Genomic DNA, 24,567 nt, shown 5'->3' on the forward strand with positions numbered 1-24,567 from the left:
AGCCGTGTTGTGGGGGTCTGTTATGCAGGGAAGTAATTGAATGTCTTTGCCTATGGTTGAATACATCATATCTCCTCAATAATAACTATTATGTCCAACTGAACATTTCTGTAGCATGTTGTTCTGACACCTTATTTGAACTTAATTTTTAATAATGAATCCGAGCAGGAATCAAATCTTTCGTAGTGCACTACAATATAACTTTATTCATCCGTCCAGAGGCAATTTAGTTATTTCCTCTGCATTTAAAATGATTCATAAACAAGCCCGATTTCATTCAGCAGTCACCGAGGAACCTTAAAAACAACGGACTGAGAGAGCAGCGGTCCTTAGCAGGAGGGTGGAATGCCCCCCAGTTGCCTGTAATCATACAATAACGGCTCTTTAGCACAGGCTAATTTCGGAACTAGCAGCAGCCTGTGAAGCCATAGCATTAACATAGTGGAGGCTTCTTGTGTGGTTCAGCTGTCCTTCCTGTTTTAACTCTACTTTGCTGGACCCTTTAGTGTATTTTGCATCTTTTATTTATTTCCTGGTGAATTTGTGTTTATATTATTCACCCGGGCCGTGGGTTGTACTAGCATACTAGTTGTAACCAATTCCATCCTGTAATGCTCTGTCTGTGTTGTACTATGTGTGTGTGTGTTTGCACATGAATCTTTTTAAATTTTAAGGCATCCTTTCTGAGTTACTGTACACGCTTGGGGAAAATGCCTGACCATTAACACTAGCTGGGGCTGTAGGGGATTGTGAATGGTGCTGGAACTGAAAAACGTTTTTCCCCTGTCCTCTGCTAGGCAGATAGGCTAGAGCGATTGATTTGTGTGTGGGCCGGCGTAATTAGCTACAGTCTCCATAGGTAGTGTTTGTGTAGGTGTGGGACATTCACACAGACCTTCATTAGATTACACTAATGGCCTTTTCATGCAGATCCGGGTAGTGTTGTCCGGTAGAAATTTTTCCCAAGCAATCATTATTGATTCCAAATGCAGGTTTAACATTGTGAAATACAAATAACGAAGAATAAATGCATTCTATATTAGCGAAAGTCTGACTTGGGTGTCAGGGTATCTTAAGATGGTTTCTTGCAAAAATGAATATTTACAGTGTCTCCAGAAAGCATTCAGATCCCTTCAAATTTCACACTCCTTATTGTGTTGCAGATTTCATTTTAAATGGATATAATTGCCATTTTTCCCCCCATCAATCTACACCCCTAATGTCAGTGAAAACATAATTTTAGAAATGTTTGCAAATGTATTAAAAATCAAAAACTGAAATCTCCCATTTATGTAAGTATTCAGCCCCTTGGTACAATTTGGTACATTGTAGAAACTCATTTGGCAGCAAATACAGCTTTGAGTCTTCTTGGATAAGTCTGTGCAAGATTTGCACCTGGATTTGGGCAGTTTATCCCATTCTTCCTGGCAGATCCTCTCAAGCTCCGTCAGATTGGATGAGAAGTGTCTGAACTGCCATCTTCAGGTCTCTCCTCAGATGTTGTATGGGGTTTAAGTCTGGGCTTTGGCTGAGCCACTCAAGGACAGTCAGAGACTTGTCCCAAAGTCACTCCAGCGTTGTCTTGGCTGTATGCTTCGGGTCATTGTTGTGCTGAAAGATGAACCATCGCCCAAGTCTGAGGTCACGTGCAGGTTTTCTTGAAGGACCTCTCTGTGTTTGACTGCATTCATCCTACCCTCAATTCTGACCCGTCTTCCTGTCCCTGACACTGAGAAGCACCCCCATAGCATGACGCTGCCACCACCACGCTTCACAGTAGGCACGGTGTTAGCCAGGTGATGAACAGTGCCAGGTGTTCACCAGACATAGTGCTTGGGATTCTGCCATTTTTGTCTCATCAGACCAGATCATCTTTTTCCTCGTGCTCTCAGAGTCTTATAAATGCTGGTTGGCAAAGTCAAGAGTGGCTTCCATCTAGCCACTCTTCCATAAAGGCCTTATTGATGGAGTGCTGCTGAGATGGCCGTCCTTCTGGCAGATTCTCTGATCTCTGCAGGGAACTTCCAACGCTTCTGTTACTGGAGATATTGTCACATGTATTGGCTGGAGATGAGCAATAAATTGAATGGGCAAATTGACTGGGAAATTGAAAAGTTCTCTTCTTTCATTTCTCATTCCGTACCTGGTACCGTGACACTAATGTCGTACAGTAAACGCATCTGCATATTGCTCACTGGCAGCCGATTCGCAGTCCCTTTTGAAGTCCCTCCTGTACTGTGTGAGTGAAACCGTAGCTGGTACATGCTCATTATCTCTGTGTGAGTCACGCTGGATAAATGTGAGCGGTTCTCCTCTTTGTGCCTCACAAGCTGTCTGAAGTTTATTATTTCAGCACTTGTGTTTTTTGTTTTTTTGTTTTTTTTTTCGAGTGTGGAATGCTTGACGGATGCTTTTCAGCTGTTCAGCCTGCGTAACGGCTCAGTGGCTCGTGGGCGGGAAAGGGATTACAAGAATTAGACAAATTACATTGCCATTGTTACATTTAGAAAAATAAAAGAACAGCTGAATGAGCACGATTGTGTTATTCGGGTTGAAAGAGCGGAGTTGATTAAATGTTTATCTGGCAGGGAGTGAAATCCAGTAAACAGACATGAAAGGATATGAGAGGAGTTCGCCCTCCTCCTGTTTTGGGTTTCCCCCGAGCACCAGTTATATTGGGACGTCAAAAGCGGCGTAGCTCTTCCTGCTGACCCTTGACCTTCTGCGCTGCTCAGCATGTAGAGATGGGAGTTACCCCCTGGTCAGCGCCTGACCTGAACTCCTCCATCTCACGCCCGACCTGCCCGGCGTCACCACTCCTCTCTTCTGCCTCCTTTCTTTTCCTTCTCACCTCATTTACCTATTCATCCATTCTTTTTTTTTTCCCCCCACAGTCAGCAATACTACAGACAAAGCTCATTGTTGTTCATCGTTCACTGAAATGACAAAGGCCCATGTCCATTCCATTCATTTCTCTTTCCTTCTTTTCTGTTCTCCCATTCCTCCATTTTCATATCCGTACCCTCCACCCCCAACATTCCTCCCGGGGGTATCCCCGCTCCCCCCCCCCCCCCCCCCCGGTCCCAGGTGCGTCTCAGGTGTGCGAACGGGAGCGCTCCAGCTCCTCTCGCTCCTCTCTGTCCTCCTCCTCCTCCTGCTCGTGCTGGCGCTCTCCCGGCCTCCACTGGCCCAGCGGGGAGGCCTGCTGCCACGGCCTCCTCAGGCTGCTCCTGGCCGGCTACCTCCTCACCTGCGTGTGCTCATATGTTGTGTTTCTCTCCGTCAATTCAACAGCCAAATGCGCAGAAAACGCAAACTCAAGGGCCCACTCCCATAGGCCTGGGTCCAGCCAGGCCCCCAGCTCTTCTTCGCAGTGTAAGTTTTACCTGGAGGGGGGAGAGGCTCCTGGTTTGGTCCCCCCCTTCCCCCTAATCTGAGCCCCTTCACCCACCCAACCACCAAACCCCCTGCCCAACCCTGCCCAACCCTGCCCAGCTGGGCCTTCCCATCAGTGATGTCATAGGACAGAGACATTGCAGAAGGTAGAAGCCCATCAGCCAATGAGGCTGAGTTCCAGTACTATGCTCCCCTCACTGCCCGCGTCGCTAATGCTAACGTCGAGCCCCTCCCCCACTCTGGCAAACCGGCGTCTGAGTCCAGCCAACGTGCTGTGTCACGCGCCGTGGGGAGGAAGCAGCCTCCGCTCTTCACCGCGTGCGTCTGGCGTCCGCGGGCGTGGCCTGCGTGTGAGCTACACCTCCCTGGGGGCGCGCGTTCGGTCGCCGCGGAACCTCCGCGCCGCAGACCGACGAGGGACGGACCGTCCTTGCCTCAGAGCGCCGACGCTGAGTCAGACCGCCGAAGTCCACCGCCCCCCCCGGCCCCCCTCTCCGCTCACGAAACAGAAAAATGTCATCTCTTCGTCCCTCGTGTCTCTATCCGGACAGATGGGCATCTGCAGGCTGCTCCTCTAGCTGACTGGTGGAGATCTCAGATGATGTTCCCAGCGTGGGACTGAGAGAGGAACGTGGTTTATCGGTTCAGTGTTTCTGGAGGTTCCAGGGAAGGGAACTGCAGTTCTGGGTTAGGTTGCAGGGATCTCCCCGGGTGTAAAATCTGCCCACCTGGGGATGAGAGCTTCAAGAAGGACCTTGGTTGTGGTGATGTGTAAAATGCATGATTAAAGCTAAAAGCTTCTGGAGGTAAATACAGTACAGTATTACGCTACATGGAGGTTCACAATGTAATGGCTGTTCTGGAGGTGCACAAGGCGCTTGGTGGTATAGAATACAGTATTGGTGAAATTAGGGATGTGAAGAGGAATGCTTGTTATGGAGGTATAGTAGATAGTAGGCACATGCATTTGGAGTGGAGCACTGTATGAGTTTGGAGGTATGGGGTACTGAATGTACAGTATTGATGAATTTGGAAGTATTTACAGTAATGACAATACAGTAATGATTTGATATATACACAGAGATGTTCTAGATGTAAATGAAGTGCTGTTGGACGTGAAAGCATATAGTTATTTAGGTATACTGTATACAGGAGATTTTAAAATCTTAGATTTGAGATTTTAGGACGGCTGTTGTGGTCTATGAAAGACTGATGATCTGCCAGTTGTGTTTATCTCCACTTCATCAGTGCTCACCGTGAAGATGACTCAACATGGCCGTCTAGGGGTGAACTTCCTGCCTGGTTACTCATAGGACAGCAGACCATAAACAAAAGGGTCGAAACACTCTCTTTAACCCCTACCCATTCAGCACCCAGTCTGTAAAAACAACTGTATTTGTTTTTTAAAACATAATTTACATTTGATGCCCTGCATTATACAATATGCTCACTCTATGTAAATATATAGCTTGTAATTCCACGTCCATTTCGATAGGTCCTTACGGACGGAAGGCTTTTTGAAGTGTGAAATGCAAATATCAGAGAACACCCTCATTCAAACTGGCACCTGTTGCCGGGGCCTGGTCTAATGGAAAAGTCAACAACCTTTGGAGTAGAATGCTGCAAATGGTTTCTCTCTCTTCCTCTTTGGAGAAGGCTCCTTGCTTTCAGCAGATACAAAGGACTGCCGGCATCTCCAAAGTCTCCTGTATCTCTCGGTGCTAAAAGGCTCAGAGGGAGACCAAGCTTGCTGTTTCCATACCAGAGTCTGCATGTCATTCTTTCTGAGGTCTGACTGGCGGGCAGAACATTACATTACATCATTTGGCTGACACTTTTATCCAAAGCGACTTACAGTTGATTAGACTAAGCAGGAGACAGTCCTCCCCTGGCAACAATGCAGGGTTAAGGGCCTTGCTCAAGGGCCCCAACGGCTGTGCGGATCTTATTGTGGCTACACCGGGGATCGAACCACCGACCTCGCGGGTCCCAGTTACGTACCGTAACCGCTGCGCGACAGGCCGCCCCGTACAGCGAGACGTCATCGCAGAGGAAGCCCTGGGCCTGTCAGCACGGTCCATTATCGCTCGCCCTCATCAGAGAGAAAGGGCTCTCGTCTACACGTCCCCTCAGAGGGCATTTTTCAGCAGCTTCTCGAGTTTCACACGGCCAGAGAGCCCGCTTGCCAAGGCAGCTTTCGTCACCTCTGGTCGTAGGCCCGCTGCACCGCGCTGCTGCTGAGAGACCCGGCCTGGGAGAGTGCTTAGTGCTCCATGGCAGCATGAGGTCGGACTTTTCCCAGGCAATCACTGTCTATGATGGGATTAGATTAGTCTTCATCGTCCCTTTATTGCACCCTGTATATGCAAGTAGAGGCTCTGTGTGTGTGCGCGTGTGTGTGTGTGTGTGTGTACCTGCGTGTGTGTGTGTGTGTGCCTGTGCGTGTGTGTGTGTATGCTCGTGTGTGTGTGTGTGTGCCTGTGCGTGTGTGTGTGTGTGTGTATGCTTGTGTGTGTGTGTGTGTGTGTGTGTATGTTCGTGTGTGTGTGTGTGTGTGTGCCTGTGCGTGTGTGTGTGTATGTGTATGTTCGTGTGTGTGTGTGTGTGTGTGTGCCTGTGCGTGTGTGCGTGTGTGTGTGTGTGTGTGTGTGTGTGTGCCTGTGCGTGTGTGTGTGTATGTGTATGCTCGTGTGTGTGTGTGTGTGTGTGTGTGTGTGTCTACATTTTGAAATATGTAGAATGATGTCATGCAGAGAGAAGCCTTTGTTCAGCCTTTGTTGGCAGTATTCAGTAGTATTTTACGATCCAGTTTGAGTCATGACAAAAAAGCAATAATGATAAAATAAAATTATATTGACAGCCTTTTATTTTGTCTGCATTTTATTTGTTTGCATAATCCTGCAATATAATGAAGGATTTACTTAAATGGCGTAAAGTATTTGTGAAGATTAAGTGATTTGTCAGGTGAACTATGCTTCTTTGCTAAATTATAAGACGTTTGTTTATTATCCCTTAGCTTGCGCTCTTAACATTAAAGGTAATCAAATGCTCTTTGTTTTCATTTAATCTGCTGCTGATAAGACACTCTTATCAGTCTGTGAAGTAATGCCCTGTGGAAGGGATTTTACTTGCTCTGAAATCCGACGTGGTGGCAGAGGTGTTGTTTTTGACGCCTTTAGACGTCACCTGTATTCATATAAGCACTTTCAGTTCGTGCATTTTGGAGAGGTGCCACCACCCCGTGTGACAATGTGAAGTCGTGTCTCCACTGGTTTTGTGATGTGCTCGGTGATGTACTTAGCTGACAGACTGGCTGTGCTTTATGAATAGAGGGCAGAGGAATGCGCGAGGTTATCAGCTGTTGATTCGGCCTCTCTTTTGGGTCCCTTTCTCTTGCAGCCCGCAAGCAGGAGATCATTAAGGTCACAGAGCAGCTGATCGAGGCCATCAACAATGGGGACTTTGAAGCCTACACGTGAGTGTCCGTCTTTTTCGTCTCCGCGGAGACCGCCGTCAGGCTCCGCCCCCCTGTCTGTCACTCAGGGTGCCCCCCCCCCCCCCCCCCCCATTGCTGACGAACACCTGTTCCCTCGCATGAATATTTAAGATCTGTCAGTCAAGACCGGAGCGGGTGATGGATGATATTTAGCATCAGCGTGCATTAGTGTGACAGACTGCCGAATATTCACACCTTTATTTGTTTATAACCCCTGCTGAAAATTCCAGCTGAGAACAGCTGGCATTCTAAACTGGTTGAAGCTGTGTTTTTGCGACACTTCTACAGTAGCGGGTCGTAGCTGGTCTGTGGCAGGTCAGTGCTGGTCAAAGTTGGTTAAGCTGTTAGAGTAAGCTGGTGGTAATCTGGTTGACTAGCTGACTAAATAGATTCATCAGCTGGTGAACAGCTGGTTGACCTGCTCAAATCTAGCAGCTTCACTAGTTTAGCCTGGTTTAAGCTGAAATTTTCAGCAAGGATGTGTCCAATACAGCTAACACCTTAAAATGGCGGATTAAAATGGAATGACCTGCTTTGACCAGCTGTAATAAAGAATAATCAGGCCTTACTAACACCCCTCCTCTGAACACTGCTGTGTCTGTGTGGCTTTGATGCCTCTCCCTTCAAAGCCTCCTGAGTCTGAATAGTTTCCCTCTTCTCTCCCCTGTCCTGCAGGAAGATCTGTGACCCAGGCCTTACCTCTTTCGAACCCGAGGCCTTAGGCAACCTGGTCGAGGGCACCGACTTCCACAGGTTCTACTTCGAGAACGGTAAACGTCACCATGGCGACAGCTGTGCATCCCACACCCCACAACCCTAACCCCCATTCAGCCCCTACAGACTGCATATCGTAATGTTGTATGCAATGTCTCTGATTTCTTGCTGACCATTCAACCAGTGTGGCACCAAGGAGACCAGCAATACTACATTGTATAACCGTTTTATATGTTTTTGTTCCCTCACTTGGTATTTATATTTTGCAATTAAAGATAGCTTTACAGAAAATGTAGTTTCACCCCCTGCTCTGTAACTCATACCCTGTGTGTTACACTGAGGCCCTGCTCTGTAACTCATACCCTGTGTGTTACACTGAGGTCCCTGCTCTGTAACTCATACCCTGTGTGTTACACTGGAGTCCCTGCTCTGTAACGCACACTCTGTGTGTTACACTGAGGTCCCTGCTCTGTAACTCATACCCTGTGTGTTACACTGAGGTCCCTGCTCTGTAACTCATACCCTGTGTGTTACACTGTGGTCCCTGCTCTGTAACTCATACCCTGTGTGTTACACTGGGGTCCCTGCTCTGTAACTCATACCCTGTGTGTTACACTGAGGTCCCTGCTCTGTAACTCATACCCTGTGTGTTACACTGGGGTCCCTGCTCTGTAACTCATACCCTGTGTGTTACACTGAGGTCCCTGCTCTGTAACTCATACCCTGTGTGTTACACTGGGGTCCCTGCTCTGTAACTCATACCCGGTGTGTTACACTGAGGTCCCTGCTCTGTAACTCATACCCTGTGTGTTACACTGAGGTCCCTGCTCTGTAACTCATACCCTGTGTGTTACACTGGGGTCCCTGCTCTGTAACTCATACCCTGTGTGTTACACTGTGGTCCCTGCTCTGTAACTCATACCCTGTGTGTTACACTGAGGTCCCTGCTCTGTAACTCATACCCTGTGTGTTACACTGAGGTCCCTGCTCTGTAACTCATACCCTGTGTGTTACACTGAGGTCCCTGCTCTGTAACTCACACCCCGGCTGACCTCTCCCCTCCGCAGCCCTGTCCAAGGGGAACAAGCCCATCCACACCATCCTGCTGAACCCGCACGTGCACCTGATCGGGGAGGACGCCGCCTGCATCGCGTACATCCGGCTGACGCAGTACATGGACGGCAGCAGCATGCCCCGCACCATGCAGTCCGAGGAGACGCGCGTGTGGCACCGCCGCGACGCCAAGTGGCAGAACATCCACTTCCACCGCTCCGGTTCGCCCACCGTGCCCTCCAAGTAAGGTGACTGTGTCCTGGGTCCTCTCCACCCGTCCTGTCGCCCTGCCGCGGGCCCCTGCTACTGCCTGCCCTCTGAACCGCCCGCATCCAATCAGCTCCTCCTTCTGCCTGCCCTCTGACCCGCCCGCGTCCAATCAGCTCCTCCTTCTGCCTGCCCTCTGACCCGCCCGCGTCCAATCAGCTCCTCCTTCTGCCTGCCCTCTGACCCGCCCACGTCCAATCAGCTCCTCCTTCTGCCTGCCACTCTGGCTGCTTCACCGGGTCCCCAGCCCCTCACTGAGCCCCGGGCCTCTCTGGTCTCTTTCAGCGCAGTCTGTTAGCTCTGAAAGCGTTTCCGGCCGCACTGCTGTCACGGCTCAATGGAAATGAACTCTGACTGCAGCCTGAATATAGGGCTGTAATTCACTCTGCTTAGTTCCCTTTCTGGTTACCCTCTAGCTTTCTCTTTCTCTCTCTCTCTCACACTCTTTCTCTCTCACACACACACACACATACACACAAACACACACTTTACCTTTCACATGCCGTATTTCCTTTTGAAATCCGTCATTCTTCTTTGTTGTAATGAGGCATCTCTGTGGTAGGGAGGAGGTTCATTTAGACTCTACATTTAGGTGAAATGGCCTCTTGCTTTGTTGCTCAAAGAGATTATGCCCCTAATGCAGCCATTACTGATTTTCTGTATCTGTGTAAATCAGGGGGAATTAAATTGAAGTACACTTAACTGAAAGATCAATAGCAGAAGATACCTTGCAGGGTGTATGAATGGATTTACTCAGTTTAGGCCATTCAACAGTTTGTATCCATTAGCTATCGGAAATCCTTAGAGAGAGTGAGTAAGTGAGTGAGACTGAAAGTGTGTGTGTGTGTGTGTGTGTGTGTGTGTGTGTGTGTGTGTGTGTCTCTGTGTGTATGTGTGTGTGGCTGTTATTGGTAAATGTGTCTTGTAAATGTATGTAAATAAGCACTGTACCTATCATTTTTGTAATTTGATAAATTATGATTAAGGTTTCGCGGTTAGTTTGGGTGCCTGAGAGTAGATTGATGATGTGATACTGTAGATCGTTGTACTTTTGCCATACAGAAAAAACAGTTATAAAAACAGTATATACCTGTCTAATAGATCAAAGTAAAAGATCTCCCTCCCCATGTAAATAAGAGGTATCCCTATTCGCGTAAAATTTAAAGTATAGGGTGTCCATATAAGTCAAAATAAATATCCCTGTGCCATTCGCAAGTCAAGTCAAGGCCCCAGCACTTTTTTACCGATGGCTGGAATGCTCTTTGCCCGCAGCGTAGTGCCTGCACTTCTGAGCGTTGCGTTGGGTAAGAGCGTCTGCAGAAGGCCTGAGCGTGCTGAGACTGAGGGAGCGACCTGCACCCTGTGCTCCTCTGCTCTGCCCGGAGACGGCGGGTCCACATCTGTCTCCCGGCCCGCCGTTGGCCGCGTGCGTGCGCTCATTGTCTCACGGCCCGCCGTTGGCCGCGTGCGTGCGCTCATTGTCTCACGGCCTGGCAGGGGCTGCTGTGCGCAGGCAGGCTGCGGTCGGCTTTGGCCTGAACCCTCGTGGACCGAGCCCAGTGCTCTCAGTCCGGCACTCCACCGCCGCCGCAAGAGCAATTCGCGGTCACAGTGGTCATCAAAACAGTCAACTGGCCCTTCTCAACCACGTTATGGTTGCTGACAGACCGCAGAGTGCTTGTTGATAGCTGAAAAGAATTTTTAAAAAATGGTCACACGTCTCGTATGTAAAACACACAGGAACAGGGGCCTGTCACACAAAGCAGGGTTGCTGAGTAACTGCACAAAGTAAAACCCGGAACAACTCTTATTACTTTCGGGCGGGGGTCTAGGTTTTAGTCAGCATAGTTATCCGGCTAACTCAGTAATCCTGCTTTGTGGAACAGGCCCTGGGTCTCTAGTCTCACTGTGGGCCTAAATGGTTGGCATTTATATAGCGCCTTTATCCAAAGCGGTGTACAATTGATGCTTCTCACACTCACACACCAACAGCTATTGGCTGCCATGCAAGGCACCAACCAGCTCGTCAGGAGCATTTAGTTGGCTTGCTCAGGGACACTTCGACACACCAAGTGCGGGATCGAACCGGCAACCCTCCGACTGCCAGACGACTGGAAAATCACCAGCTTCCATTAACAGTGTACTGACATTCTGCTCCTCTGTCTTTTACAGCTGAGAAGAGTCATCAGCGTAGAGCTACTCAATCGAAGACTTCGTGTCTGCCAACCCCTGCCTACCTACCTATCTGCCATATCCACCCCCCCCCCCACCCCCCAAACCCCACCCCCCAAACCCCACCCTTTCCACCACTGCCCGTCTGACCCGGGAGTGTTGTTTACACGTCCCTGCTGGAGGAGATCCCAGCAGAAAACCCTGATGCTACCCGAACCCATCCTCTCCGTATCATTGTGCGATGCTGTACACGCTCCACTACATCAATGGACGTTTATCAGAGTTGTGTCTTTTTAATTGCTTTAATTATTGTTAATTCCTTTCTTTTTTTGATAAGTTGTATACATTTTTAAAAATAAAATTCATACATACACAAATACAGAACCACCAGAGCCACTGAGGATATGTGACGCGTTAAATCACAATTCCCGTTCGCCGTTGAACGTCGACAATGCGGTACGGAACATTTTCATCCCCCGTTTAATCTCATCTGAAAACAGAATGGTGTGGTCACTTTTCTGAACCGAGATCCGCGTACATATTCTTTCATCAGTGCATTCACTGGCATCAGTGCGCAAGCTGGAGCAGATTGTTCTGTTCCTAATCAATCGGAGTGATCAGCATCAAAAAGAAACCTTTATCGTTCAGGGCTATCCATGTGACACAGTAACAAGGCCGTTCACCTGTCATCTCACGGCGATTTTCATTCACTTCTGTTATTTGTGTGTGTCAGTTTGAGTGCAATATGACAAATACAGATTTTTAAGAGAAAATAAAAAAGAGCTTGCTTATGTGCTGGTGATGTACAGACTTTGTGATTGAAGTAAACTGCTACTCTTGCATACACTTGGAGTATTACCAGTTTCATGTTGGCCAGCTGTTTTCTGTTCGATCTAAACCGGCGTGTCGAGTTTACCTGGGCTAATACAAAAGATAAAAAAAATGTCTTCAATGTTAAGAAAGAGCAAAACAAGAAGCATACATTTGTACCTATGATATATACTGTACGTGTTTGCCTATACATTATCACATTAAATACTATTTCTCAGATGTTTTAATGATAATAGAATGTGACATATGAATATATACATATACATAAAGTCGTGGTTTGGCACATGGAAAGATGTTTTAAGTCAGACCAAGATATTATCTTTTTTGGTAATCGTGAAATTTATTGGTTGTTGATTTGCTTTTTTCACTTTGGTAAAATTTTATTCTGTTTGGGTTTTATTATTTTGTAACATTGTGTAATTGATTGGTTTTCCTAATCACACGTGATCCATTTATTTGCCCTTTATAATCGATTGAGTTTGTCTGCGGATACACTTTGTGCAGCAGCAAAGAATAAAATTCCATTGCATGACCCCCCCCCCCCCCCCACACACACACACACACACCCCACCCCCAACCACAAGCATAAACCTATAGCCCATACCCTCCTAACAAGCACCTTTGGCTAATCCTTTGTACAATGTGGATCTCTGTGTTTGCTATTTGATTTAAGGCGATGTTAATGATGACGTTGATGTTTTATATTTGGGGGGAAAAGGAATAGTTATTGAGTCCAATGGAATCACTCAGTTTGAATCATTTTTTGTAGGTAGTGCTTTGCTTAAATATGAGTGTGTTGAGCCATGTCATTTTGCCAATAACGTTGTGTGGAGATAAGGGGATAAAAGCGTTAAAATAATCAGTTTTATTTTCTGTAAATCGCTGGTGTGGCATCGTTGTTGTTTATTAAACAAGAATAAATAGATGTGGCATTTGGCATTTTTAATATCTAAGATGGAATATATTATGTAGTATATGTCAAGTTGGTCTTCCACAAGGATTTCTTAGGAACTTGATACCTGTACGTCTTCATTATGATGGCACAATAAAGTTATTGTTCTCTGAAAAAGATTTTCCCCCTCTTCTAAGTTTTGAAAAACAGCAGTGCACCATCGGACATGGTGTGTATACCGTAGAACTTGCTGTTATAATAAAGGATTGATTGATATATTTAAGAAATTATAATAAAATGTGTGAATTCTGCTGATGCTTGTTTTTTTTAATCACTCTCTGTCCATCACTTTTTTCATATAGTATTTGGTTTTAAGCAAAACAAAATACACTTAGGATTACTGAACATCCAGTGTAATGTTGTAGCGAGGCGGGAGTGGTAAGGGTTGGTCCTTGATTTGGATGACCAAAATGTTTTCACCAGGGTTAGGAAACTGGTAAGTGTCCAGGTTTAAAGGCAAACAGGGCTGTATTCACAAAGTTCAGGGGCCTGTTCCACAAAGCAGGATTACTGAGCTATCTGGATAAAACCCAGGCAGGCACCCATCTGAAACATGGACTGTAAAAATATATGTTCCAGTTTTTATTTCTTGCAGTTATCCAGCTAACTCTATAATACTGTATTGTGGAACAGACAATAATTACTCTTTATGTTTTTAGATGATCAAAAAAATATATATTATTGGGATGTAATACAATAGTCTGATATATTTGCATGTTCTTTCAGTCAAATACTTTTTTCAAAATAAATGACATATTTCTTGTATTTAAGTTTCTTTCTTAAGGCGCCTTATAGAAACCCATAGAAAGGTCTCGGAATCACAATGCATTTCAACGGTCATGGGTCTTGAAAAAACGATCATATGATCAAATGCAACGCTGGCGTCGCATACGTCTGTTAAGGGGGATTTAAGGTGCAGGTCACATCCGCCCATAAGGTGTTAAAAAGAATTTCTAGAGCTAGAATTAGGTTTCAGGGTTCAAATTAGGGTTCTGCTTGTGTGAGGAAACCTGTAATGTAAGTGTTTGGGTCGAGGGTTGATTGGGAAATAAAAATGAAAAAAAAAAAAAAAAAGTTTGACTGGCCATTCAGCGTACTTTAAGTAGGAAGAATTCGGTCATTTATGTGTCAGACACGATGTTCCGCAAATGTACCCAAGCCCTCCGCCTGTGTGCTATCTTAATATAGCCGCAGAGAGAATGCCAATCTCTCCTCTGACGCCTGGCTAAGATTTCAGGGAAAATCCATACAGAAAGGAGCAGATGACAGCCGATTAGAGCGTGTCAATGACAAAGAATTTGCAGCGGAAAAGGACACAGCAGAGCTCCAAGGGGATACGCGCTATGAGCTAAACCCTTCAATGTGCAGGTATATCCAATATATTCCTGGCCGTGATTCACTCGTCATCTTGATGACTCATGTTTTTGTAATGCTTAATTTCTTCTTCTGATGGTCTTGTTCTAAAAACAATTGCGCTGTAAGAAAAAACAACGCCATGCCTGTGACTTTAGCGCCATCTATGGGTGATTGCAGTCATGTCGCAGGAGACGCTTCATTGAAAATCAAATCTGAGAACCATATGGGAATATGAACCCTGTTGAATTTCTAAAATATTTACTGCTTAAATCTACCTTTTTTTTTCTCTTTTTTTTTTTGCTGGGCTGGTTTGTCACAATCATGAATCATAATATCTCAACTTGTGTAATATCTCCACTTGTAGATGGGGATGTTATAATATAATATTATTTCTGTTGGTTGCTAAAATAAGGCTACCATGGAGTACTAGCTCATTCTGTTAGAAAGCCATGCCTGCCATTTTGATTCTGAACTATAAATAGATGTGGGGCTTAAATAGCCATTCAGCTGTAGCTCATCGGCTTTGCTCAGACCACTATAGCACAATATGAAATACTACAATAAGAATATGACCCAATATTTATCCCTTTAATGCTCAGAATTTTAAAATAATGATGATAACAAATATAGCATTGTTCTCATCGCATACATGTAAAACGGCAAGTCAAATTTCAGAGGGGGTATTTCACAAAGCTGGATTAATGAGTTAGCAGCATAACTGCGCTGTGCAAAACCCAGGAAAGCTCTTTTTACTTCAGTCCATGTTCCATATCTGGGAGGGTTCCAGATTTGAGTAATTGCACTTATCCAGCTAACTCAGAAATCCTGCATTGAGAAACAGGGCCCAGTTCACTTAAGGTATAAGGCCAAACAGTGCCTATTAACAGGCAAAATGTCTTTCCTTTAGGTATTGTCCGGGACTGCTACATATACATATTGACTGCTACACTTTTATTCTAGCCATTCTTCTGAAATACATTTAACATGTAACAAAGTCCTGTGGCACATATGACAGGCACATATAAAAAAAATTAATTGCACATGCATGTTAATAAAAGTGTATCATTTTAAAAATAAAAAATAAACATTTTAGAGACTCTGAAACCTCTTGATCATGCTTGAGGCGAATGCTCTTCTTAAGAAAGCCTTCTGCTTGAAGTTGTGTCGGCTGGCCAACAGAGGGCAGGCTTTCCCCGGTTCTACTGTTGCAGACTCTTCCCCTGTGAACGCAGCTGGTGGCGAGGTTATTCAATTAGATTTTAAATATTTAAGATCCCACACGTGTCCTCGCCTCTAACTGACTACCAACTTCACCCGATACACAAAATCCGTCCTTCCCCGCTTTGTGTAATGAGTGCCTGAAAATGGCTCATTGTAAAATGGCTGTCATAAATCACTTTGCATAAGGTCATAGCGACACATTTGGGATGGGGCTATAAAACATAGCATTGAAATTCTTGAAAGGACTGAAATGCCACGTAGAACGATTATGAACAAATCATTATGTAATGTATATTATTCCATTTGGACAGAAGGTTTAATGAATATACCTGAAGACTGCAGGCCGAAGTGGTTTTTAAACAAGGTATTAACTTTGTTTTGATTAAAAAAAAAATATATATATATATATATATATATATATATATATATATATATATATATATATATATATATATTTATATCCTACAGATATTTTCTACAGATCGATCAACAGATTTTTCTCTATTAGAGATCGATCTGTAGAAAATATTTTGGCAAATCTTTCATGAATTTTTAATTGTTCATTAGTTGGAACTTGGCAGCCTTATATTGGGTGATTTTTGCTGGGCTCATACACATAATTTTGTGAATTTGTGCAATTCGGATGACTGAAAGCATTATTTAACTGCAACCGAACGATGAACAAGGACGACATCAGACAAGCGTACATTTAACACTCGTACAGTTTATTATCAATCAGCCATGTACACACTGCAGCGGCTATGCGTCGTTAGTGTTTTAATGTTCGTCTTTTTCATTTAATAACTAATACATGCCCTCAATAGATATTTATATATATGTATATAATTGTTATCACCATGGAAACAAGATGCTGATTCATCAAATTAAAAGTTTACTTTTGACAGGTCTCGATTTTTTCATCGTCTTTTTTTTTTTTTTTGTCTCGTCTTGTTTTGTTCGATTACACTCAGAGTAAACAGTTATGTGAAAAACCATAATATCATTACATAGATATAATCTGCACTGCAAAGAACATCACAGAGACTTTGAGCCTCGCTCGAGATAACATCCATGTGACTCTTTTTGTCCTTGTTGACCGTTGATACTCATCGACTAAACGTGCGTTGAGGCTGTCCTGGTTTTCTGGCCCGAGTCACCAGCACGTGGAAGCATTAACTAAATTCAAAGAAGCACTGTGTTCTATAGTCATTTTCACCAGTTGAATGTGGACATTCCCTTTCCTTATACCAACTGACACACACACACACTCACACACACACGCACACACACACACGTGGCTTCACACTTCTTCGGAGATAACAGGCAACAATCAATAAATAAATGAGAAAGAAAGGATGACAGAAGAACAGCCTTGGAGGTGGAGACAGCTAAATCGATTCCCTCATTTTAAACCAATGCATGTTTGAATGTAAAGGCCTGGATGCGTACAGTACATATTTCTGTATGAAGCTCAGGGCGAGAATGCAGGTTACACTTTAAAGAATGCACAGCTGACATTATCTGAGCCAAATTCAGCCGGGTTTTCTGTCGCAAAACTTGTGAAAGCGTTTCCCTTGTCAAACTGTATTACCCCAAAGAGTAAGTGATGTCGAAGAATCACAGAACGAGATTAAAAATGACCTTCCAGCGTAATCTTGAAATTATGCATCACAAATCTAACAGTGTGACAGTGAGCCAAGACATTCTACAAAAGGGATTGAAAATCGTCAAAAGCTTTCAAAAAAATATTACTGTATCACAAGCTTTAACCTCTCCCAAAAATCCTGATTCCAGTCACAGAATAAACCCAGGACCACCTCCATCACTCTTCCCACAGGACCTATTCCTGGCTACACACCAAAATAACCGTCAATGACAAGTACACCAATTTACAAAAGTAGCATTTCTGCAATAGAAAATGAATTGCTTTGCCATAAGTATTTTATGATATCATGTGTCAAATCACCAAAATGTGTGTATTTTCCTACAGAGCATCATAAAGCATCATAAGCGTGTGCCACAGCTAGAATGTTCATAAAAGCATATTTAATTATTTTTAATTTATTTTTTTACGAAAGACTGCCAGTGTTATTACTACAAGATAAAAATCTAGTAGTAGTAGTTATCAGTGGTCATCATGCTATTGTTCAAAGTGAGCCTATTGCCGTATATATTTACGTTACTTGTTTTTTCAAAGACATATAAAAGCAACTGTACACGCCGATGCACTTTCTGAAAACGTGCCTGTGTCGTATTTTAGATAAAAGGTGTTTGGAATTTATTGAATATCCAGCAAATTGGAGAAAAAAAACTCCAAACACACTCCCCCATCATGATTGTCGTTAATGGATTCCTCTGCTACAAATGTATCATTAACACAAAATATCCCAGCAACATAGTGGCTCGTCTTTTTGCTAATAATGTATCAAGCAATAACAATCCAGGTTGGAGCTCTTTCGCTGGGCATGTCCACCAAGCTCGGATGAATCGTTACTGCCCAACATGGCCATGTTAACCCATGTTGGTGAACCCGACACTGCCTACACACACACTGTGCCTGTCCCATCTACCCAGGTCGTCACTGCAAAAGAGCAACTCGGATTCCCCGCAGAAAAACTAAAGGGCAACGGAGGATTAAAAAGATAACTAATCCTCCACTTAAGCTCCAGGTCCACAGACCAAAGAGACAGAGTGTGTCCCAGTGCATCTCTCCATGCTGGAACAGTGTGCTGAAGCAGTGTGCTGAAGTTGGCTGTGATAAAGTCAGAAGCCACTGTGCATTCACATCATGACACCATCCTGTTCTCCGCCTGACACTTTAACAGACAGCAGGGCTTCGACCGGCGGAGTGGACCGACAGCAATGTGTCCACGCTGAATTATCAGCCGTAAACGTGATTGCATATTTCCGCAAGGGAGACGCTCGAAGACGAACGACCGAACACCCTGACAAACGCCGCTGCATCTGCTACAGTAGGAACCTAACGATGACGCTGGTCTTCGTGACGAACCTCTCCAAGAATCATATGCCACTTTCCGGTGGTTCTAAATATTTATTTTTTTCTACAGATTTCATTTGCATCAGCAAAAAAAAACAGCAAAAACAACACAAAAAACCAAAAACAAACAAACCAAAAAAAAAAAAACACATTCGCTGTTTCCCTTAAAGATATGGAAAAAAAAGAAAGTCTCAAGTCTTAAAACATCGGGTGAGAAGGAACAAACCAAATCAAAATCAGGAACAGAAGAGAGTTGGGGTGAAAGAAAAGGATCAGTCAGTGCTACAAAGGTTATGAAGCCAGAACATGATTACAACACCTACAGTATATATGCCACATGCTCAGTGGGCAATAAAAGAGAAAAAACAACATTCCCGTTAACTACTTTCATTAACCAGACGGCGGGTTACATTGTCGGTGAGGATGCCTGTGATGTCACACACACAGATTGTCGGTGATGTCGTCTGCGATGTCACACACAGACTGTTGGTGGAGATGTCTGTGATGTCACACACACAGACTGTCTGTGATGTCACACAGAGGGATCAGTCTCAGACTTGCTGCAGCTCAGAGAGAAAGGAGAGGGAGGTGGAGACACAATGGCACGCATCAGGAGGAAAGAGACAGACACAGACAGACTGACAGACTGACAGACAGACAGATACAGTTTGGACTGAAAAGATGCGTATGCAAAGCTCTCTTCGAATGCGATTTAAAATGGGCTGCACCTGAGCCACCTACGTGACCTAACTTTGTAAACATGAAATCAACATTTGTACATTGTTGTCGTTTTTTTTTTTTTTTTAATCGTGTTGTGTAGACTCTGAATCGAGGGCCTCGGTGCCCTGGCTAATGGGTCATGGCAGACAATGGTGTTCATTCACATTCTCTTTCCAATGCTTTTCCATTCTCTCTCGGTGAAGTGATCATTCGTCAACGTTGCTCTCAATGGGGGTCAGTCAAGTTTCCACACCCAAAAAGCATACACACCACAAGCAACAGCACTCCAGCAGTGACTACCCTGATCTAAATGCTTTTGCAATGCGCCCCTGTGCACCGCCGGTGACCGGAGTGACACCGAGGGCCCTTGACCTCTGACCTTTGACCTCAGGAAATATACAGTATATCTGGTGCTCGGTGATTTTTGTCCTCAGGTGTGTGGGTGTGTGCAGTTATGGTAGGCAGTGTCGTACACATGTCCTTATCTTCAGTCCAAGCGCGTACACTACAGTATATGTACAAGTGTTTACAAGAGTCCTTAAGAAGAGGCCTGTGGATGAGGCTACTGGGGTTCCCCCACTCGCTAATTTCATTTCCTTTTTTTTTTTACATTTCATGTTGTTGTTGTTGTTGGTTTTTGTCTTGATTTTGCATGGTTTTCTTTCCATCACGGCAACCAAAACGGAGCAAAAAAACAAAAAAAAACCTGGAAAAAAACGAACACTAAAAATATCATATCTACAAATTTTCAAATCACCCAACAACGAAAGGGAAGCAATCTTTGGTCACAAGATGAGCGGAACAAAAAAACGAAAAGAAATAAAAACAAAAAAAGTTCAAATAAAATAAATTAAAAAGCCAAAAAAAGGGGGGGAGGGGGGGCTGTTCAATTTCTCCCTGCAGGCAAGAGAGAAAAACAAATCCAGTGTCTTTATATGGGAACACGGACGTTGGGTGGAGGTGCTTGTGTGAGACTAAGAGGGGCGGGGGGGGGGGGGGGGGTTTGGTTGCTAAGGGGTCGGTGTAGCGGGGGAAGGGGGGGGGGTGGTCACTCTTTCCTCCCCTCCTCTTCCTCCAGATCGTCCTCCTCCTCGGCGCAGAAGCGGCGGAGCAGGCTGTGCAGGTGCTCCTGGAGGCGGTCCGGTCGCAGCGACTCCGGGACGTCCTCCAGCCGCTCCAGGTGCACCTGCTTCCCCCGGCCGTCCCGCACCACAGTCCTCTTCTGGGCGCGCGTCTTACGCATCTGGGTCCTTTCGGGGTTTCACCAGGGTGTGGGGAGGGGCGGGGGCGGGGCAGGGCGGGGCAGGGGGGAAAGGGACACAAGAAGGACAGAGAAGCCATCAAACGGGACACTTTTTTCAGGGGGAGAACAGGGCAATCTCAGGGTTGGATGGCAAACAAGTATGAGCCACCAATGTACTGCAAACCCACTACTTATACTGTGCATTTAGTTTTAATAGCCTTTAATATGCACATCGGCCTATGGTTGGTAGGTCAAAACTGAGTTAATTTCAGTTTTGCTTAGCAGGCCAAAAAAGGGTGCAAGAGCAAAGGTTTACCAGTAGGGGGAGCACAGAGGAGCTGCTACCTGGACAGATAAACAGACAGTAAGTAGCAAAGCCAGACGGACAGCACCAGAAAAGGAAACAGCTGTGGTAGCCAATGCCAGGGGAAAATTCATTGAAAACACGAATAATCAGGGAAGTTGTTGGGAGAGATTGGAAAAACTTGATGTAAATGAGAAGAAGATTATGTAACAAACACTTTTTCTTTACAGTTCTATAGTTGTCTGGACCAGAGAGCAAATGATAACCCCAATCCTTCATATGAAAACTTACCTCATTTACATGCACTGTGCGCTGCTACAAATGTTCATGCAGCCATAATCATTACCATTAGCACATTATGATGATGGTTATAGCTTTGGGCATGGCTTCCTACACCATAAATTAAACAGCTAACACTAATCCCCACACAGCTTTGAGCCATAGAACATTAATTTATCACAGTGTTTCTAAGTTATTTATTTTCGGGGCCAGGCAAAGGGAGACGGTGTTAGAGGGGGGAGATCACACCATGCTATCGACCCATGGGGAACGTTTCTGTTAGAGCCAAAACCGCACGCCATTTCCCAAACCTTCTGATGACTGATCCGTCCTCCTTCACAATCTCTTTCTCTACTAAATGCGGGAGGTGTACTTTTCCAAAGCCTCCTGCATAACGCAAGGCCTGAATATGAGGAGAGGAAGAGGGAAGTTGACACACTTAGACATCTGTTTTTGAACATGACCAGGGCCTACAGAGGATAGGATAGTGACTCTCTCTCGGTAGACTCCTCGAGCCCTGGTAACAGCCCTACCGTAGCCGCAGAATATTTCTTAGCGGCCGGATTTTCCGGATGAGCGGGCGGACGCCGGGGCGATGACTGACCTGTTGGAAGTCGTCTTTGGCGGAAGGAAGGTCGGCGGCCAGCGCGGGATCGCCCGTGTGCTTCTCCATCCTCTCGCCCTGCACCACCATGGTCTTCACCACCTTGCTGACCTTGCGTCCCTGCACGGGCTCCGCCTCGAACTCCGAGGCCGTGGCCGCACCCACCGGCAGGGCCTCCGAGAAGCTCACCTGGGGGGTCACGGGGGGCGCAGGTAAACGGTCGGCGTTTATACAGCGCCCTTTATCCAAATTGATGGTGTACAACTGATGCTTCTCGTTCACCCATTCATACACACACTCGCACACCAACGCCGATTGGCTGCCATGCAAGGCACCGACCAGTTCGTTAGGAGCATTTGGGGGTTAGGTGTCTTGCTCAGGGACCCTACGACACACCCAGGGTGGGATCGAACCAGCAGCCCTCTGATTGGCAGACGACTGCTCATACCACCTGTCGCCCCATATGTCGTAGGCTACAAACGTATCGTTGTTACATAGCTCGTATGTGAGGGGTTCTGTACTGTACACACACACCCAAGACAGAAAATGGATGACAGTGAAATGCATTCCTCTCAAAACATACAGATAGCGAGGAAGCACAAGAAAGAAAACCCCATTTTGTGGAGAGACCAACTCTGGTCGAGGAGGTTAGGAGGTTAGAGACTCTTATAGCTGGAAGATGGCACAGAATGCCTGTAATGGCCCGATGTCTACAGACAGGGTGAGATTGCGAGGATGGGTTCTTATCCCTTATCTTATCCCTGGTTATGGGTATGCACTTTGTTCTACGTCGCTCTGGATAAGAGCGTCTGCCAAATGCCAATAATGTAATGTAATGCAATTTGTCTGACGCTTTTAGCCAAAGCGTTCTGCGGGACTCACCTCCGTCCGATCTCCGTCGCTCCTCAGCACCGTCCTCTTCACCACCTTGGAGTAGCCGTCGCCCTCCTCCACGCGGACCAGCTCCTGGTGCGAGCCCTCCGACATCACCTCCTCCCGCTCCACGCCGTCAGGCGACACGTACTTACGGATTACCTTCCGGGTGATCTGAGCCGAGGGCAGGGAGAAACAGACAGGTCAGCCCAGGAGTGCCCGCCCGGCGTGCAACCAGGAAGCTCTTAATATGTGCCTGTCCCTTTAATTTTTATTGTGAGGTACTGTCTTTGTGTGTCCAGAAGATGTGATATTGACATTTACCATCCTGGTTATGTGCTGCATGTACTGTGAAAGCCTCTAAGGCAGGGGTGTCAAACTGAATTCCCAGGGGGCCGCAGTGTCTGCTGGTTTTTGTGGTTTCCTTTCAATCACCTGTCAATTAAGGCCTTGAGAACGAGGTGTGTGGACTCTTTAGCCAATTAAAGACTTTGAAATGTATCTCTCATGCTGAAACACACCAAAAACCAGCAGACACTGCGGCCCTCCAGGACTGGAGATTGACACCTGAAGGAAGTGGGGAGGAGAGGGAGAGGAGGAGAGAGAAAGAGGGAGAAGGAGAGCGGCAAGGAGGTAGAGAAGGAGAGATTGGGAGAACAGAGGGAAAAAGGGATAGAAGGAGAGAGATACAGAGGTAGAAATGTAGATAGGGAGATGGAGAGAGGGAGAGAGGGAAGAGATGGATAAAGGGGTAGTGGGAGAAAAGGGGGGCTATTACCTTCTTCACCACCATGTTCCCATGCTCGTCAGTGTACTGCTCCTCGGTCACGGTCTCCGGGAGGATTTCTGGCATGTCATCCCCCTGTAGAGAACAAAGCTGAGGGTTAACTCACAGTCATGCAGTCACTCTCACACACATGCCCAATATGACAATTAACACACTGCACACACTGTCACAGTAATATCAGAGCATCCATCATCTATGAAGAAACCAAGCATTGAGAAACTGGGAACACAACCAACATTTATTTCAGAAATTACTGTAATCTGGACAGATGTACGTACACGTGTAATGCTGTCATACAGAAGCTCATCGATTTAGCTATTCCGATTAGCAGTACACTGATTAGCAATATTCGCAGACACCATTGTGAAGATGCTGACTTGACTACATAAAGACAATTCACACCCAGCCAAGCACACACACACATCCAAATTGGTAATCACTGCACAAAATGGCATGGCAGGTGAAGAAAATAACCAAAAACTATTTTTAAAAGCTCATGACATGAGTAAAGAAAAGTAGGAAATAAAACAAAACATGGTACAGCAGAGAAGCATTCTGGAGGGCCATAAATGAAGGACCAAAAAATAAGCCCAAGAACATTTAGAGGGCCGGATTATAGAGAAATACTAGGGGACACAGTCCATGGTTAGTTGTATATGTTTCACCTTACCATACTTCAGAAAAAGGGACTGAAACCACCCTCTGTGTTGCTCAACTAAATGTCAAATTGCTGTGCAGCACAAACGAGGTTTCACCTAACCTAAAAGTCAGTCCATGGTTAGTTGTGGAGCACGTCACTCACAGGAAAATGTGCTCCAATCAGGTCAAAGCAAAGCCCACATGCGGTATCGGGCCCCCTGACAAGAGTACCTGGATGATCACTCTTCGTCGGACCACCCTAGTGGTCAACACCTCCTCTTCTGAACTATCCGACAGCAAACCTAACTCCTCTGCTATCTCCTAGGAGGTAGCAGAGAGGCATCGCAGGTATGAAACAGCTTACACAGGAGTCATTACAGTACGGTTCAATCTGAGTTTATGAAAAGCAACAGGCCATGCCATGCTTATCTTTTTCACTTCTCTCTCTCTGTCTCTCATTTTCTCTCCTTCTTTCAAAATATGAGAGGATAATTCAGTTTCTAATTGGACTCAAGCCAAGCATCCACAGTGGTTTTCAAAGCACCTTATAGTTTTAAAAGGCAGTGATAGATTGACCAGTGCTGGCCGTACAAATATCAAAAAGATGAGAGACAAAGACGTGATGGAGGATGAGGAAAAGAACATGAATAATATGAGCCCAT

The 24,567-nt window shown here is 45.5% G+C and overlaps 2 protein-coding genes across 24 annotated transcripts in view; one reads left to right on the forward strand and one right to left on the reverse strand.

Moving 5' to 3' along the window:
* Positions 1-13,136, forward strand: part of camk2d1 (calcium/calmodulin-dependent protein kinase (CaM kinase) II delta 1) — a 117,464-nt gene extending 104,328 nt beyond the window's left edge. For 8 of the 9 annotated variants that reach the window (XM_061251653.1, XM_061251657.1, XM_061251654.1 and 5 more), the window contains 4 exons: positions 6,796-6,871; positions 7,568-7,662; positions 8,674-8,907; positions 11,099-13,136. In XM_061251653.1, the coding sequence (XP_061107637.1) occupies positions 6,796-6,871; positions 7,568-7,662; positions 8,674-8,906 (404 nt within the window). In that variant the 3' untranslated portion in view covers position 8,907; positions 11,099-13,136. The remainder of the gene's footprint in view (positions 1-6,795; positions 6,872-7,567; positions 7,663-8,673; positions 8,908-11,098) is intronic. The other variant, XM_061251655.1, reaches the window with a different exon arrangement.
* A 3,026-nt stretch (positions 13,137-16,162) lies between these two features.
* ank2b (ankyrin 2b, neuronal) overlaps positions 16,163-24,567 on the reverse strand; it is a 223,267-nt gene continuing 214,862 nt past the window's right edge. For all 15 annotated transcript variants that reach the window (XM_061251028.1, XM_061251032.1, XM_061251035.1 and 12 more), the window contains 5 exons: positions 23,258-23,341; positions 22,489-22,653; positions 21,607-21,795; positions 21,314-21,405; positions 16,163-20,426 (listed from right to left, as the gene is read on the reverse strand). In XM_061251028.1, the coding sequence (XP_061107012.1) occupies positions 20,225-20,426; positions 21,314-21,405; positions 21,607-21,795; positions 22,489-22,653; positions 23,258-23,341 (732 nt within the window). In that variant the 3' untranslated portion in view covers positions 16,163-20,224. The remainder of the gene's footprint in view (positions 20,427-21,313; positions 21,406-21,606; positions 21,796-22,488; positions 22,654-23,257; positions 23,342-24,567) is intronic.

The sequence above is a fragment of the Conger conger genome, chromosome 8, assembly GCF_963514075.1.
Source record: "Conger conger chromosome 8, fConCon1.1, whole genome shotgun sequence".
In the NCBI taxonomy this organism is placed as follows: Eukaryota; Metazoa; Chordata; class Actinopteri; order Anguilliformes; family Congridae; genus Conger; species Conger conger.